Here is a 17,554-nt window from a genome sequence, read left to right on the forward strand (position 1 = left end):
GTGGAACCCTGCATCTCCCAGTATTGCCACTGTCCTCTCCCAGTACCAGGGAAAGCAGTAGTCGTTATACAGTACACCATACAAATGCTTGATAAGCTAGTTGATTTGGTATATGTTCAAGCCAATTTGCTACTCATCCCATTTTCAGAGTGCAGCAGGAGTATTACTGTATCTTTACACTTTAGTTGTGTTTGACTAAAAGTACAGAACTATTTTAACTTCAGCACTCTGTGATTAGGTGAAGTGTGAGCTGCTGGCTACTCATGCAACTGTGCAGCAGTAGCTCATCTCTCTCCATGAGATCAGCAAGAAGCCTGCCCAGACATATTAGGAAGCATGAATATTCCAGACTGTTCCTATTTGCCATCTGCCAGGTATAAAGACCATAGAAAATTATGGCATAAACTAGCGATGTTTAACATAATTGTACAAACTATAGGATACACAGCTGCTTAAGTTGCTCAGTGGTCTAGTGCTGGGTGTACTTCCTAGACTTTCAGAAACCACATATTCATATCTAACTCGGGCCTCTTTCCTGCTACAATAGCTAAACTGCAGTTCACTCTCTTTTGCAAATAAATCCTTAAAAAAAATAAAATGCTGGCTGGAATGCGTGGACATTAATGATCCCATGACATTAACTAGGAATTTTACCCAGGTCCATGAGCTAATAGGTTTCCTCCTGTTACTGCTATCCTATAGCATGCACCACAGCAACTGGGGACACTGACAGTTACAATTTAGTAATGTTATTATGGGGAAGTAGTGGTAACCCTTCTATTTAAGATTGCCAAACACTTCCCATTATATTTTTTTCCTCCAACTGGCATCTGTTGGTATTTTTGAGAGCTGTAAGGTCCTCTAAAAGGTCCTACTTTTAGCAGGGACTTGAAATTATTGAACTGGGGAAATCTTTTAGATGATAGATGCACATCTGCATTCAGACAGATTAGATTTCAGAACAAGACACCAATTTCTACATAATCCCCATTAAATGTATTGTTTTACAGACATACAATAGACGTGTGAAAAGTAACACAATCTGAGCCTAACTTGGAAATAAGCAGGAATCTGAAGTGACTGTTGATCAGTTTTTATTTTGTCTTACTTTACAAAACTTGTATCTTAGAAAATGGCCACAGATTTCAACAGAACAGATCAGCTCAGCAGTAGCCTACAGTAGATAATTTATGCATGGCTGGGATCCATTTACAAAATGGATTAACAGTGACAAAGCCTCGAGGAGGTGGAACTCTTAGTGAGAGTGTATTGCAGCAGAGGTATCCAACAACAAGGACAGTCACACGTGAAAGGATTATCCTTGTGAAGAAGCAGCCACTACCGCACAATTAGAACTATGTGGTAAGGAAACAGCATATGAACAAAGTGGGTTTAACAAGTGAAGAGAGAGCAGAATAAAGTGTGGGGTGTGTTCCTTTTCTTATGCAACAAATCAACGGAACAATGTCTGCACACTTATTCTGCAAAGATACATGAACAGACTGAGGAATCTGTCTTAGAACTCTCCTTCTGAAGATCTTGTTTATTCGATTTTGAGGTTTAAGATTACCCCTACAATAAAGCTTCAGTGGTGTTTTTACAATTGTTTAATATGCTTCCCTGTCCCTTTCTTATTTCAAATTGATTTATATGGAGTCAATATAGTTGTAAGACTGGGTCTTTAAAGTCTATCCTGTACATGAAATTAACGGAAGCAATGTGCTTAAGGAAATCTTCACACAGCTATCCTTACCCAGCACAATAATAAAGCTTATGTGCTCTGATCTTACATATCTGACCCCCTTAGCCATAACTTCAGAAAATATTCGAAGGGTGGTTTTATACCTCAGTCTAGAATAAACAGTGTTCTCAAGAAACGATAATGAACCACATAACACTTGTAACCCAAGTAGATGCTATTTGTGAGTGATTGCTCAGATGCTTGGGGTATTTCATTACAGGAGCATGCTCTTGCACTTCTATAAGAAGTACTCTGATGGACTTCCTCCACCAGTGTTCCATTAAGAATTTTCTTGTGTTAACACTAAATATATATATAAAAAAGGGAAGAAATATTGGCAGTGAGTGATCACAGTCTCTTTCCCCAATCCTCTGCTGCCATCTACATTTTCCATGTCTATGATTCGGATAGGCGGTAGTTTCAAACTCAGTTTGTCAGGTGGCAGGATCATTTATACAATGTAGTCAACTTTCTGGACCAGTCTGTAATTTAGAGTCATTTTTTTGCCTCCTTGGGTTTCTTTTCCTTAATATTTTTCTGGATAATTTTCCTAAGAGAAATAACAACAAATTAGAGATTAAGGCATCCAAGCATATTTATGCTTGAAAGATAAACCACGTATCGGAACCACTCATTAGCCTCCCATTACAGATGTCTTTTTGCCTTCCTACATCGCGGACTTTAACATTCAGTGCATTTAACATAAAACAAGCATCTAACAGCAACACTCTTCAGAAGTTTTCATCTCTAATGCAGTACAAGGCCTTTATGGCCAAAGATAGTCAACTCTGCCAGATCCCCATGTACACAAACATGGACTCAAATTAGACGAGTAAACCAGTTTTCACATGGTCCTAAAATAGAGGGTGAGTTTATACCACCATCATTTAAACATTCAGCATTTGTAGTAATCCAGCGTACCATTCAGCAACCTTCTTTTGCCTCTTCAAATAAGTAATACTTTCTCTTCATCTTATGTCACCCTGAGATGCGTGTCTCTGCCAGTCAAGCCCAAGCCCGAGGAAATCTGTTCCACTTACCCAGAGAGAGAGAGAGAGATTCTAGGTCTTCTTGACTGCAGAGGTTAAGCTACCATGAACTGTGACTACAGGTTTGTTATTTCTGTTAAAATTTCGTATTTTTTAAAAACTTCCAGGAAGGGGAATGGATTGGCTCGGATGATTGACAGTTTGTCTGGAGAGCTGTACTTCAAGGTCACAGGTTCAAATTCAACCCAGCTTCATAATGAGCTGAATTGCTACCATCCGATAGTTGTTTGGTGGCATGTAAAAGGAATTATTGGCCTCAATCTGGTTCCCAATGAACAGATGTTTGCACTAAGAGTCACCACCATAAACTGGCACCCTTACTAGCAGTCTCAGCAGAGAGGTCAAGGACTGAATTGGCTACTGAGATTGGACCAGTGGTGATCCATCCAGTTCAGGTATGAAGCACACTGACGGGCAACATGGGGACACTTGCACCGCTGGTGCCATTGCTGGACCTATCTTGTGGATAATGTCTCTAGCGGGTCAATTGAGCTATTCACGTAAACAGTAAATTTACATACAATTTTCTCTTTTTTTTTTTAAAAACTGAAGTTCACTCTCTCCCTGTAGGTAAATAAAAAAAGATTATCCCTCAGGCCCTTTTGAAAGAAACCACTTACTTTTTTTTCTTGGCTTTTTCTAATAAGTACTGAGGAGTGGTACGAATGTGCTCCCTTTCCAATGGTTTCTTAATCAGCTTCTTCTTTTGTTTGCTGAATATGGCATTTAGGAAAATAAGATTAAGGCTCTGTTAAAGGCCAGCTCAACATCTGAAATAAACATACTAAGTACATACAGTACCTTCAGATCCTCCAAAAAATAACTACCAACAACTAATGCAAATTTTGTACAGTTGGTTTATTCCAAGGATTTAACAATTCAGCCAGCTCTCTCTTTTGGAGTTTCCCCTTCTTTGTCCTTATCCCAGCGTGGCTGCTTCCCTCTGGACAAGTAAGCCCATCTTTATTTTATATAGGTTTTAAAAATATTGTGCATTGCTGAAACACATGTGAAAGATGGTATATATAAACAGATTTCTAGCTTTGTGTTAAAAGTGGTCAGGCCTATATGAAAAAGATACAAGTAGTATTTTTTACAAAACACTCTGGAAATTTCTACAAACTTCCAGAAACACTCTTAGCAGTTGGGCAGTGTTAGAGGCTGGCAGTCCTCCAGGATTTTACCCTCATTAGGGCTCTGATCCTGCAATGAGCGCCACCTATGCAAAGCTCACTGCAGGACCAGGGATGCTAGGAGTAGATTCTTAGAAGCCTGAGGCTTCAAAGGGGATAATTGTTTTTATAGAATTTAAGGAGAGTGCTTTCTTAAAAAAGAAACTCTGGTCACAGCTATTTTTATTCCTAAAAGTACAGCTATAGATTCGCCCAATTATAAACGTGTAAACTAATCAGAAGGAAGAAAAACTAGAATCATATTCCCTTACAGCAAAACATTCCTTGTTTTGTTTCTCTCTGTCCTCAGATAACAACTGTCCAATATAAACATTCAGACTAAAAATGAAAATATCTGTATTTGATTTGTTAACTTCTTTAGTAGTTTGAACTTAAGTTTTGGAAGTCTCTCTTGTCCTTCTTTTATCCACACAACATGTAATTTAATTATGTTTACTAATGTGTTTTGTTCACATCTGTTTAATGCACCTGGGGCTACAAACAAGAGGCCAACATCAAACTTCACCCCTTCCCACCCCCACCCCCACTTTAACTACCCTTCATAAAAATGTAGGATATTAATTCTGACAATAAGTATGAAGAAAAGTTGGAAGCACCTGCACAAAAAGAGTAATATCTAGCAGATTGCTTGCAACTCTCCTAATCTCAAATGTCACACAAATCACAAAGCAACCTTACCTTTGCAGTTTGTGGAAGGTTTTTATATAGTCTGGCACAGGACAGCCAGCCTGCTGGATAACGTTGGCTACACTGGAAGAGGGGGGGGAAAATATCAAATAAAGTTCTGAATTCCTGAGTAGATATATAGTTATTTAATGCAGAACAACTATAGCTGGGTTACTTCTCATCTGCAATGAAAAGAAATGAGCCAGGGAAGTTTGAAGCAGAAAGAGAAAATAGTAACCATCAAATGATCTGGAAGAAAACAAACACTCAAGTTCACTGGCTTGTAATGAACTGAAACTAAAATCCCATTAGTATAGTAACTATGGTAGGTAAGTGATCGGAGTAATGAGAAGCCAAAAAGGAAAGTTTTGCCAAAGACTTAATTCACAAGCATCAGTAGGCTGAGGGATGAGAGTAGGACTGTAGTTTCAAAACCACTGCAGAATGCAGAAGCTTTTTGAAAAAACTATCAGCAGTTTTGTTTGATAGTGCAAGGCAAAAGACTTAGGAGGACCAAAAAATAGCACCCACAGCTATGTAGCAGACCAGGTCAATTGCATTGGCCTTACTGCTATTAAATAGTCACATGTTCATCAATTCCACTAATGAGCCCTGATATTTCACTGTATGCTTATAAACGGTGTTGTTAATATGTCAGTCCCTTGTACTGCCATTATTGGGTTTGAATGTAACAAGTGAGAGGACACTGAATTCTCTATCAGTGCATTCACAAAACGCGTCGAGGTTCCACACTAAAGGGTAATTTGACGACAAATCACCTTGCAGTTCCAAATATGGAAAGCTGAGAACTGAAACTTCACACTTTAGTTTTACATACTTTGGGGTGGATACAAAAGTATGAAAATGTTATGCCGGGGTGAGGAATTTAATACCAAACGCACAACCATGTGGTAATTGTTTGTTCTGAGAAAGAATCCCACAACGTGGGAGTGAAACTTAAGGAGCATCACTGTCACATTTCCCAATTTACCTTCGTAATAAAGGTTTATCATCTTCAGTAAAAAAAGTAACTGCTTTTCCTGTGTGTCCTGCTCTTCCAGTACGACCTGTCAAAGACCAATCATGCAATAACGTTAAGAGTTTTTACTTTAATACTTTCCAGCAGCTTAATGAAGTAATTCTTCCTCCTTAACTATCACCAAGTGCAGTTTGAAAACTACTAAGTCATATATTGGCACTTAGCCATGTAGTTCATGATTAAGAGTAGTAAGTTGCAACTACGAAGGATATTAAAACACTTTACAAACAAGAATTAAGGATCATAAAACCTCAGGGAGGTAGGCGAGAAACCCAGTTTTACAGATGGATGGAGGCATGAAGTAGATTAAATGATGTGGCAAAGTCAGTGTCAGAGTTGGGGTAATCCAGGAGGCTTGATGCCAAGATTTGTACTCTAAACACCAGACAATACTCTCCATTCAAAAGCTAACACAGACAGAGAACGAGTCCACACATCCCGCTTTGTCAAAGAACACGTACTCACCTATCCTGTGGATGTATTCCACGGCACTGGTTGGGAAGTCATAGTTAATGACCATATTCACTCCTTTGAAGTCAATCCCTCGTGCTAGCAAGGCTGTGCAGATAAGCACCCAAATCTTCCCAGCTCTGAAACTGTGTACTATGTTATCTCTCTGGTGAAACACAAATTGTGTAAGTAACCTCCTAATTAGCAGCTTGAGAATGGAAGAGGGTTTGTGTATGGATATCTGCCAACATTATACTAAACAGTAAGTCCAATTCCCACCTTCCTTCCAAACAAAAGAACCCACAGTCATGACACAAGACCACTTGTCACACTTAACTACTGCAGGTGTATGTTCTAGTTCTTACACGACAGCACGTACAATCTGCTTTCTGAACAGTTTCTGTACAAGACGACTATATTTACGGACTCCTACCTGTTGCTGTGTTTTGTCTGCATGGATGACATCCACATTGATTCCTTCATAAATGAGTTCATGGAAGAGCTCTTTAGCCCTTTCAATGGACTGCACAAAAACAAGGACAGGAGGAGTGAATCCCTGCAAGAGAACAAGCTTGTGTAAGGCTCTCAAGGTTTCTGCTTACAAGTCCTTTTCCCATCTCAGTTCAACTTCAGTACTGTGCTGCCATGGATTTAATCAGCCTGCATAGTTTACAGTTCAGACGGTGATTTTTAACTGACAAAACTCTCCTGAGGCCTGGATTAAGCAGATTCTGATTTAGACAAATTATACTTGGGCTTTGGGATGGGGACTAAATTTGCCTCATAGAAAGCAACAATCTATTTTTCAATCTAGAAGAAAGAACTGAGCAGCTCCATGACTACAAACAACAATAAAAATACATTTTCAAGTAAAATTTAATTTATAATGAACTGTACAAATTCTGTCTCTATCTATTTGAGTATGGGTTAAAAAACGGAGACCAAAATATACAGAAGGCCTTCTTGTTTTCATAGGCAGGCGCACTCGCTCTTTTTTCAATGCAGTACATTTTGCACTGCAGCGGAGTTAGTAAGTTAATAAGCAAGGAGGAGGATGCTCAGTCAGTCATAACTACCTTTTTAACAAGGTCTCTCATTGCCAGTAGTTTTCCTGTCTCTGAGCCAACAAACAAGAGCTCTTGATCTACTGTCTCCGCTGCAGAGTTTCTGAAACAAAAAATCAAATCACCCAGAAATAAGCCATTGTTAGTGTCTTACAGGTATAAGAAGTTTACTACTGAAAAAAGAAATACTTCACATCTTGCAGTAATTTCTCTCTCCTCCTCCTCCTCAAGGTAATGCTCCCTGCTCTCAGCAAATAAATACTCAAAGCAGAACAGTACCTTCCCTTGTTGCATAAAAAGGGCCCATAATACTGCCCCGCAGATCTGATTGTTGAGATGGCTGAAACTGTGACAGGAGGTGAACAGCTGAGGAATAGAAGACCTAGTCAATACCTGCACGCTTACCTTGCTCCAACAGATACCAAAATGACATTGTCCAGGTTGAGTTTGCACCATTGCTCTACATCGAATGCAAAGGTTGCGCTGAACAAGGCTCTTTTGACAACATGGGACGTGCATGCCAGGAAGATGGAGGCTAACTGGTCTCTGAACCCCGACTTCCCATCTTCAAATAGTTTGTCTGACTCATCAACCACCAACCATTCAACTCTAGGAAAAACAAGATTTTTTGTTCAATAGTAGCACCTTATATGGGATTAAAATATAAGTCCTGAAAGGACACAATAGGTTTAAATTTTGTGCATGCGTAGATATAGTACGTGTTCAGAGATTCTGACAGGAAGAAAGTCACTAGCAAAAACAAACTTAAAAAACCCCCACTTCATACCTTGTCAAGTCTATGCCTGGAGGATCTTGTTTCAGCAAATAAATGAGTCTGTTTGGAGTAGTCACTAGTATATCTATAGGAAAAGCAAAACGATGTTAAAGAGAAGCAGGAGGGAAAAAAGCATGTTGAAATAGATATGCAGCATGGTCTAATGATCTGAGCACAGACCCTGGACCCAAAAGCACTAATCCCTGACCTGACACTGATTTGCTGAGAGGCCTTGGGCAAGTCACTTAATCTCCCCGTGTTTCTGATTATCCCATCTGTAAAAATGCAGCTATTCATTTTTATTTATTTACTTTAATTATAAGGGTGTTGTGAGGATTTGTTAACATCCAAAGTTATATAAAAGCTAAGTCTTGTTAAGTAGATATAGTTTACAATGTGTAGTGGATAAGATTCCGATGGCAGAGCCCAATGATTCTGCATTAATAAGCCACCACAAAGCACTGAAGTAGTTGCCACTCTGCTTTCCATAATCAAAAACTTAGCTACATGCCTGTATTCCAACAACCGACTGACAGAGCACAGTCAGTTATCAGAGTGCTTGTTTTCTCCTCACCACCCCAAGTTGCTTTTCCAGTATTCAAGTGTCTTTTGTTTTGTACAGCAGAGGTAGCTCTCCCCTTTTTAATTTCTGGAGCTATTTCTCCTCCACCGCTTTTAACGTCTTGATTCCAGGGATAATGTATTCACAGAAGTAAGTGACTACAGGACTTGGATGGCACTTACTGACCCATTTAAATCATACATCACTTAAAACTTGTGTTCTAGGTTTCAAAGACTTCAGAGAATCCCTATGCAGTCATTAGAATGATTACCAAATTTCTGCGATGATTTGGGCCCAAACTTCTTGGTTGCTTCAACTGCTTTATGGATCATATGTATTCTGAATCCAGACCCCTCAGACAGCTTTACTAGCTCTCGGTGGGTCTGAAATATACAACAATACATAGTGGGGTATCTTTTGGAACAAACAAACAAACCTACACAGAGTGTAAGACATACACAGCTTCAAAAACCACTCAGATTTCAGGGTTGAAAAAAAAAAAAAACCAACAACTTTTAAATTGAAGTATTTTTGAAATCACAAAACTCAGGCTTCCAACACGAATTATTCACTTGCACAAAATTCTCCCCACAGGTCTGCATGCCAGTTTGTCTCTTACTGGCTGCTCTCACTACATATACAAAAATCCCATTGATGTAAAATGGAACTCCACAAACAAAGAAGAAATTGATTACTTGAGTTAAGATTAAGACTTAAAAGGATGTTTTTACCTCAAATACAGAAAATAAGGTAGCACTAACATCTCCTGTGCTCATCTGCTGGATCATAAGTGTTAAAAGTTGTAATGGAATTTTAAAACAAGATCCAGGAGCCTTGAGTCCCAGTTTCCTGTTCTAACCATGTCTTTAGATTTCATAATACCCCAAAGTGTAGTAGTCACAGAAGACAGACATTTCTTTAAACATTCTTTCATATACACTTGAATTTTATCAGATAAAGTCTGAAGGTAGGAAAGAAAAACAGGTCCATCAAGCTTCTGTTTTTCTGAATCAGAATAATGGGAGTACTTACAAATGCAGTTCAAAATTATTTTATGACAACTTAAAAAAAACCCCTACCTGACTAGCAAGTTCTCGGGTAGGCGATATGATCAGAGCTCTAAATCCTTTATTCATAGGTTGTTTCAGATGTGCTAAAATAGGAATGCTAAAAGCCAAAGTCTTTCCTGATCCAGTGGGAGCTGAAGCCAGAAGTTCCCGACCCTATGAATATAAAACAAGAGAAAACTGAACATTTACATTTAGTGTTTTTTATTAAATGCAAAAAGCTGCATTAACACAAATGTTAGGGTTACATATTAGGACCCACCCACCCCCCCCCCAAAATCAGGAAATGCAGAAGTTAAGGTTCTCACACTGTGTTACCTCAGCCATATTGCACCTACTGCAAGTTGAGGTTATATTTAAACTGCTTTCCTAGCAATAGGAAATACTGAATTTGAGGAAGTTAAATTATAAGATGTTTCCACTAGTTATATCATCACAAGATCTGAGGATGAACTACAGTACTATGTTTAATCTATTTTAAAATAACATTTTTATGTCCCCAATGGGAACTCTGTCCGAGTTATACCATCTCATTGTCTATCAAAGTGTAAGACAAGGAGACTTACATGAAGCATGACTGGAATGGCTTGCATCTGAATTGGCGTAGGGACCTGGAAGCCAGCAGCTTGAATATTCTGCATTATTTTAGGCTGGATTTTATATTCTGCTTGAAGCTGCTCAAATGTGGCAATTGGTTCAGGGAGATCTGTTCCTTGGATACTAATCTTGTGTTTATTTCTGAAATGGTTTATCTAGAAAGCAAAATGTAAAAATTATGCAAGGTGTCAGAAAATAGCAGCAGCCACTTTATTCTTCAATAATGCATTTTCAGATAAATTGATTAAGCCTCATAAGACCTTTACGAAGGTAGTATTTTACAGACGTGAAAATGTGACTTCAGCTCTCTCTGTGGGAACTTGTTCGAGTCAGAACTGAAAGTAGGACCCAAGTCTTCTGATTCCCATTCCTGTACTCTTAACAACCACACCAGCATGCCTCCCCCAAAAAACCCATAAATGCTCTAAATAATTTTCAAACTTAATGCTTTAAAAAACCATTTCCTAGAAGAAAATTACAGAACAGTCACAACCTTTACAGCTTTACTGTCAGCATTTAGGTTTCTCCATTAACATCTGCTATACTACAGATAAAGACGCTGATCCTGCAAAGACTTATTCATGTGCTTAAATTTACACAAAGGAATACAGTAGAACTGACCAGTCAGTCAACCAGACACCTCATTTGAAACAGGAAGTACACAATCAGGCAGCAGCAGATACCCCCCCGCAAAAAAAGGCAAATACAGTAGTGTGTTAAATGTTAACTACTAAAAAAATAAAAGGAAAGCATTTTTCTTCTGCATAGTAGAGTTTCAAAGCTGTATTATGTCGATGTTCAGTTGTAAACTTTTGAAAGAACAAGCAAAACATTTTGTTCAGAGTTAGGAACATTTCAGAGTTACGAACAACCTCTATTCCCAAGGGGTTCATAACTCTGAGGTTCTACTGTAGTCCACTATTTACGTGCATTAACTTAAGCACTTCAACAAGTGTTTGTATAGAATCATAGCTAGTTATTAATTTACCCTAGATTAAGTTCCTTTTTGTGACACTAGTAAGATACACACATTTGGATCAATTTTCCAATTCCTTTGTCACACTATACTGACTTTATCGCAAAAGAAGACACAGCAAATGACTGCAGCTTCCAGATGACATGCTCATACAAGTGAGCACACAACTATTTTTAGTTACATTCAAATAAGCAAGCCTCACCTTTTGCTGCCTGAGTTGTTCCAGTTTCTCTGCAGTGGGTTTCTTTTCCCCCTTTTCTCTTGTATCTTTAATCTTTGTTTCCAAAGAGGACATCCACAATATCCCATCATTTTCCACATCAGAACGGACTGAAACAGGTTCTAAAAGTTTCAATGAATGTGCATTATTAAAAAAAAAAATCAAGTCAAAGAATAATGTAGTAGGAGGAATTGACATTAGGAGCTTGATCTTAAGACCAATGAAGTCAGTGGTAATGTTCCCATTGACTCCAATGTTGCAGAATCAGACACCAGGGCCTTAGTTGTGCATTCTGGCAAGATTATTTCATTAGCCCTGAACTCAGCCAGCCAAAAAAAAATCTCTCCAGTCTCTTCGGCCAAGAACATAGCTGGTAACTTCCACAGATTTTTAGCATAAAATAAATTATAGACCAATTAAGGCCAGGAAAGGGAATAAACTAAACCCCTATAAAGCACCTTTATTCCAGCATAATTGCATCCATTCCCAAAACCAACACAGTTATACTGGAACAAAATTGTTGGAGATCAGGCTTCGAGAGACTTCTTCAGCAGTAAGGTAATTTGGATGGAAGACTTCTGCAGCATCCTAGCACCTCTCTCTCTTTTCTTTTTTTAAAAACAGAGAGAGTGGGATTATCTGGATAGCAGTATCGGAGTTCAGTATTACTAAAATACAAAGACATCAGTGAGCAACTAATTTTAAAATTAATTTTAGTGAGAAATTTAACTCAGAAAGCAAGGAATTAAGAAAACTCTTGTTTTTAAAACAACAAACCTTAGGAAAATTACCTTTGCGGAGCAGATATTTAAGACAATGACAAGAATCAAGTACTAGTCTTTTAGAGCTTGTATTCCTTCACAAGCGTTTCATGGCATTTGTTATAACACAATTTATTAGTGTTAGAAATTTATTTTGCTTGGTGATTCCTACACTTGTTCATACAAGTCCGATTTCTCAGATTTGTTACTCAAGTTCTGTTTCTGTTACTTAAGCAATTGAAGCACATTCTCTTGTACAGAAAAGAAAAATCTCACTACCTTGGGTCTTTCTCTTCCTTTTCTTCCCTTCAAAGTTCCCTGTGTCTTGTTTTCTCTTCTTTGCAGTCCCTGCATTAAGCCTCTCTTCGGAGTCATCTACTTTCTCATCCGTGTGCGATTCACGTCGCTGTATTTTAGCTTTGGATTTCTTGGCGCCATTTGTTCCCAGGCCATTTTCAGAAATACTTGGAAGCTTTGTATCTTTGCTTCCAAAAAAGTCAAGACTCTCTGGAGGGTCAAATTCAGTGTCTCTCACTTTTACCACCTGAAATTTAAAAAGAAAGAAAGAAAGAACTCAACCGATTGAATGAACTGCTCCAGTATCAACGAAAAGTGCTTTGCTCGGACTATTCTAACAAACACCAAAGCGGGCCGGAACCAGGAACCGAGGAAGGGATCCTGGGGCCTGATCATCCACCAAGGGCGGGGGGCCAGAACCAGAATCTGGGCGGGGGAACCATCAGGGTCAGAGACAGAACCGGGCAGGCATCAGGACCGGCCAACTAGCAACACCAGGGGCCAGGACTGGGCACCCAGCTAGAGACCCGGCCCCGGAGACTGGGCCAGAACCAGGGACCGGGAGATCGATCAAGGAGCCAGAACCGGCCCATCACGCGAGAGCCCGGGGGTGGGGCGTGGGGTCAGAACCACGAGACCCGGCCCCTGGGCGGGCGGAACCAGGCGCCGGCTCGCAGCGAGGACCGGGACCGGGCGGTACCTTGAAGCGCTGGGCGTCCTGGCTGAAGCGCTTCAGATCGAACCTGGCGCCAGCCCCCAGCTTCCGGAAGAGCCCGTAGGAATCCATCTTTGCCCGGCATGCACCGCGGCGGCGAGGCGCTTCCCAGCATGCTCTGCGCTGCGCATGGGCCGGAACGCGGCGCTACCCGGCATGCTCTGCGGCTGAGGGCTGCCCATGGCTCCACCACCGTGGGTCCGGGAGGAGAAAATCGTCACTTCCGGCTAGGTCAAGGCCAGAAGGTCCCTTTCCGCCAGGGCCCATGTCAGCTACGGGTCCCTCGCAGCCCCCAGGATGATGTGGTGTTGTCATGGCAACACATTGCGGGGCGACGCGATGCGGTCACAGCATCACGCGACCACAGTGTAATGTAATGCCGTCATAGCAACACGTTGCGTCACGGTGACACGTGATCCCCTTACACCCTCATGGGATGGTGTGATACCCCCACACCATGTAATGCTCTCCTTTTATTTATTTAGCGTTTGCATATTCGCTGAGCCAAGCCATAGCGTCTTGAGTGGCCAAGTGGCGCTCTCGGGGCGCACCACGGGCTTTGGTTAGCGGGCACAGCTGGACAACGTGTGTCATTGTTACTTTGCAAAAAGAAAAGGAGGACTTGTGGCACCTTAGAGACTAACCAATTTATTTGAGCATGAGCTTTCGTGAGCTACAGCTCACTTCATCCGGTGCATTCTCTGGAAAATACAGTGAGGAAAATACTTTGATCTGTGCTGCAGCTACAGCTTGGATTGTGTTGCCGTGGAGATTGTATCGAAATGGCCTGTAATGGTGTCCTTGCAATACAAGGCAGTGCATCGTGACTCCCAGTCATTAGATCAAGCCAAAGGAACATCACATCGCTTTGCTGCTATCAGGGAGCAGTGCTCCTGTATCAAAATGTAACACAGGTGCCTTAAAAATATCATGACATCAGGACATAACTATCTCCATATGAACTTTTTGAGTTAAGGTGTTACTGCACAACTTGAAAAATGCACTTGTCCACTAGTTGGTGAACAGTGGGACCTGGCAAGTAAAGCGCTACAACATGTGTAGCAAGAGAATTTAACCGTGTGGCATTAAACCAAATTGCATCCAAAATAAATAAATTAAATAAATAAAAACATGTCAAAAGGTCATATCACAGTGTAACAGTAACAAGTGACACTGCTGTTCCAAAACATCACCATATTGCAACAAAACGTTATTTTGACAACAGAGCTCTCTTAACACGATGCCGTTGTAACCAGATGTCATTATAGCGTGCCAAATTATTGTATAAAAATGTCTTCATGGCGGTAGTATAATATCGTTGCATTAAAATGACACCATATTGAATCAAATGATGTTCTACTGAAACATTAAATCACATCAGATCAAATTGTCATGTAGGTGGGATGGTGGTACCTTTAAAAACCTGCATGAATGAAATTAATTCCTCCAAACTACAGTAACTCTTTACTTTCACTTTTCTTTTTGCGAATACAGACTAACACAGCTGTTACTCTGAAACCTTTCACTTTATGGTATCTTTTACATCTGGAGTCTCTTTAACTGACAGATAATCTTTGTGAAGTTTCATTCTTTAAAAATACAGTAATAATCACTAAGCCGCTTTTAAAAAAATAATTCAAGTTATTAGGGGGACTCATGCATACTTGATTCCCAATGACCTATTGCCATACATGAATATTAGTACCACATGGTGGCACTATGGGTGCCTGTGAAACAGGATAGCATCCTTCGATGTATATGGCTGCTTCTAGGCTTTGGCCCAGCAAATACTTACATTCTATTATTCCTTCCTTCAGGAAACCTCTCACAGATTAGGACGTGACCAGTTGAGCTCTAATAGATGGATCTTTTATTAAAATGATTGCAAACAAACAAAAAACAACCAAACCAAACCCAAAACTTGGAACTAACAAGATGTTTGCTGATCATCACTCTTCACTCTGCTTGTATGTTATATTCCTTCCTCCTTAACCCTATGTTTGTCTTGTCTAGACTGCAAGTTCTTCAGGGCAGAGAATGTCTCTTATTTTATGTTTGGATTATATATATTTTATTATCAGTTATTCATTTAGGCTAAATAATATACATCAGATAATTAAGTTTCTTTCTGCCCGGGTATGCATATTTTTTCTCTGGGAAGCAATGCCTTAAATTTACATAGCAGTATTTGATGTGATTGTTGGAGCTGTTGTTTGCAGACCAGTGAGCTAGCCAGATGTTATGCTGGGATCCTACTCTTGTGGCTTGTGAGTGTAAAAGAAGCTTTTTGCATCCTTCCTCTCCACAACCCCGGTGCCCCTTCAAAGCAGAGGGCAGGATCCAAGCCTGTACACAATCTCTTTGCATGTTTGCAAGCTGAACATATGTGTCACAGCATCAAATGGTGGAAGAGCAATACAAACAATCTGATAAAACAATGAGTTTAGCTCCCAATGCTCTTTTCTCCATCATACACATTTTTAGTTGCTCATGTCAGATTATTAAACAAATCCGAAATACAAAATGCAGCATCCGAGTCATAAAACTGTTCAACATCTTTATGGGCCTCATTTCAGCATTTTGTTCTTTTGTATGTCCCTGATGGCAAGTTAACGACACGACTGTTTCACCTAATTTTAAAGGAGCACCTCATTTAAATAGAAGGACAAAAGCGCCTGAAACAACTTTTTGTTCACACGTGTCAGCATCTTCCTGATTTACAGTATAATTAGCTGGTTGCAAAGAACTGATAGGCCAACCCCTCTCCTATCAATCACTTCACAAGGAAGTTTGGGTCATCAGCTCTACTGGGCAGAAACACTGCATTATAGGGTATGTCTAGAGGTTGAGCTGAGCGGTTGATTCCCGACTCAAGAAGACATATGTGCACGAGCTCTCAAGGAGCTAGCATGCGAAAATTAGAATGTAACTGTGGCAGCATGAGCTGTGGGAGGGGCTACCTGCCCAGAGCATGTACCATCTGAGACCCTATGCACATACTTGGGGTGGCTAGCCCATCCCACTTCTCATGCTGCTGCAGTTAGACTGTGTCTAATGCATAGCTCGATGAGAGCTATCGTGAGTATATCTCTTTGAGTCGGGAATCACACTCTCAACTCCAACTGTAGGTACAGACTTAGAAATGTAAAACTGACTTACAAAGTTCCAGATACTTTCCCACATGGTGGATTGAGAATTTATTACTATGTTGCCTTGTTTGTGTTGTCTGTGTCACCTTTCCTTGCATCTCATCTATTGGCCTGATCCAAAACCCACTGAAGTCATTGGAAAGATTCTCAAGTGACTACAAAGGATCGGCCCTCTCTTTAAGGGTCATCCTATAGACGTTTCCTTCTGAGTTTAGCCCTAATACAGCAAAGTGCTTAAACATGTATTAACATTAAGTAACTCCAAAGTTGAAGTTAAGCATATGCTTATGTACATTGCTTAATGCTTACTGCTATAAGTACAGCTATATTGGATCCAGTCTCATACATATCATCTGGTACCAGGCTCAAACAAGAAAATATTAGAGGCCAGTACAAAGTACAAATAGGCCATTTGAAGCAGAGCTGTTCAGGCCCACCAGTGTGCTTTGCATAGATAAAGATCAACATTTAATTTAATTCATGCATTTATTCATTATAAGAGACTTCAGGACCTTAACATTAAAGTTACATCTACTAAAACTTTATAGCAGATCAAATGATACAGTTTTTGTTCTGGTGTTCTTGAAGGTAAAACAAACAAAATTCCAACGAAGCAACATTTTAATATCAACATCACCAAAGTTATTTTCTGTAATACAATTCTCACGGGCCAATTGTTTGTATTGCCAACATCTGAGAAATCTAAGCAATACATGCCACGATAATTTCAACTGGAATATTTAAGTTACTTTTCTTCTGTAATGCTCACTGTTTTAATTACAAGCTTTGAGATGAAAAATTACATCAATTCAGTCCTCCCTACAGTCAATATCTGTCTGATTTATGGCACGCTTTCTCCGCCAACCTTTTGACTTTCCAGCATGCAAGCGGAAGAATTTGTATGAAGTCCCCGGGAGGGCACAATATACAAAACAATTTTGCTTGTGCTCTTCATTTGTAGTGCAGCACTGAGCCATTTTTTTCCACAGTAAACAAAGAGTTCACAAGAAACTCCAAACAATATCATTAGGGTCATTAACCAGAGTTCACTTGCCTGATCTTCATTAAGATGTAATGACTAATGGCTGGTTGGGAGGGTATGGGGAAGAATGCTGAAGCATTTGTGTAACAAAGAACTATAAATCATCTCAAATACACTACAAACATCCATCACTTACCCAAGAGATCCTGTCAGTGGATTCAAGAGTGAGGAAATGGGAAATAATCTCTTCA

The 17,554-nt window shown here is 39.9% G+C and overlaps 1 protein-coding gene across 2 annotated transcripts; it reads right to left on the minus strand.

The window, feature by feature from the left end:
* Nucleotides 1-1,077: 1,077 nt before the first annotated feature.
* On the minus strand, nucleotides 1,078-13,437 carry DDX52 (DExD-box helicase 52). 2 transcript variants are annotated; one of them, XM_007057612.4, is made up of 15 exons: nucleotides 13,158-13,437; nucleotides 12,440-12,704; nucleotides 11,382-11,521; nucleotides 10,173-10,358; nucleotides 9,619-9,762; nucleotides 8,811-8,922; nucleotides 7,990-8,062; nucleotides 7,608-7,811; nucleotides 7,215-7,305; nucleotides 6,572-6,694; nucleotides 6,154-6,304; nucleotides 5,641-5,716; nucleotides 4,662-4,733; nucleotides 3,411-3,503; nucleotides 1,078-2,291 (listed from the first exon to the last, which is right to left on the minus strand). In XM_007057612.4, exons 1-15 carry the CDS (start codon nucleotides 13,242-13,244, stop codon nucleotides 2,237-2,239), a joined length of 1,872 nt encoding a protein of 623 aa, XP_007057674.3. In that variant the 5' UTR covers nucleotides 13,245-13,437; the 3' UTR covers nucleotides 1,078-2,236. The 2 variants fall into 2 exon arrangements, with proteins under 2 accessions (XP_007057674.3, XP_037736419.1); XM_037880491.2 differs by having other exon boundaries at nucleotides 3,407-3,503.
* Between the last annotated feature and the right edge of the window lie 4,117 nt (nucleotides 13,438-17,554).

This window comes from Chelonia mydas, chromosome 17, assembly GCF_015237465.2.
Source record: "Chelonia mydas isolate rCheMyd1 chromosome 17, rCheMyd1.pri.v2, whole genome shotgun sequence".
Taxonomy (NCBI): Eukaryota; Metazoa; Chordata; order Testudines; family Cheloniidae; genus Chelonia; species Chelonia mydas.

Coding starts and splice junctions, on each gene's coding strand:
- DDX52 (XM_007057612.4), bottom strand. CDS start 13,244: ATGGATTCCTACGGGCTCTTCCGGAAGCTGGGGGCTGGCGCCAGGTTC. Junction 6,695..7,214: donor TGAGAGACCTTGTTAAAAAG/GTAGTTATGACT, acceptor GTTCTCTTGCAG/GGATTCACTCCTCCTGTCCT. Junction 3,504..4,661: donor ACCTTCCACAAACTGCAAAG/GTAAGGTTGCTT, acceptor TGCCATATTCAG/CAAACAAAAGAAGAAGCTGA.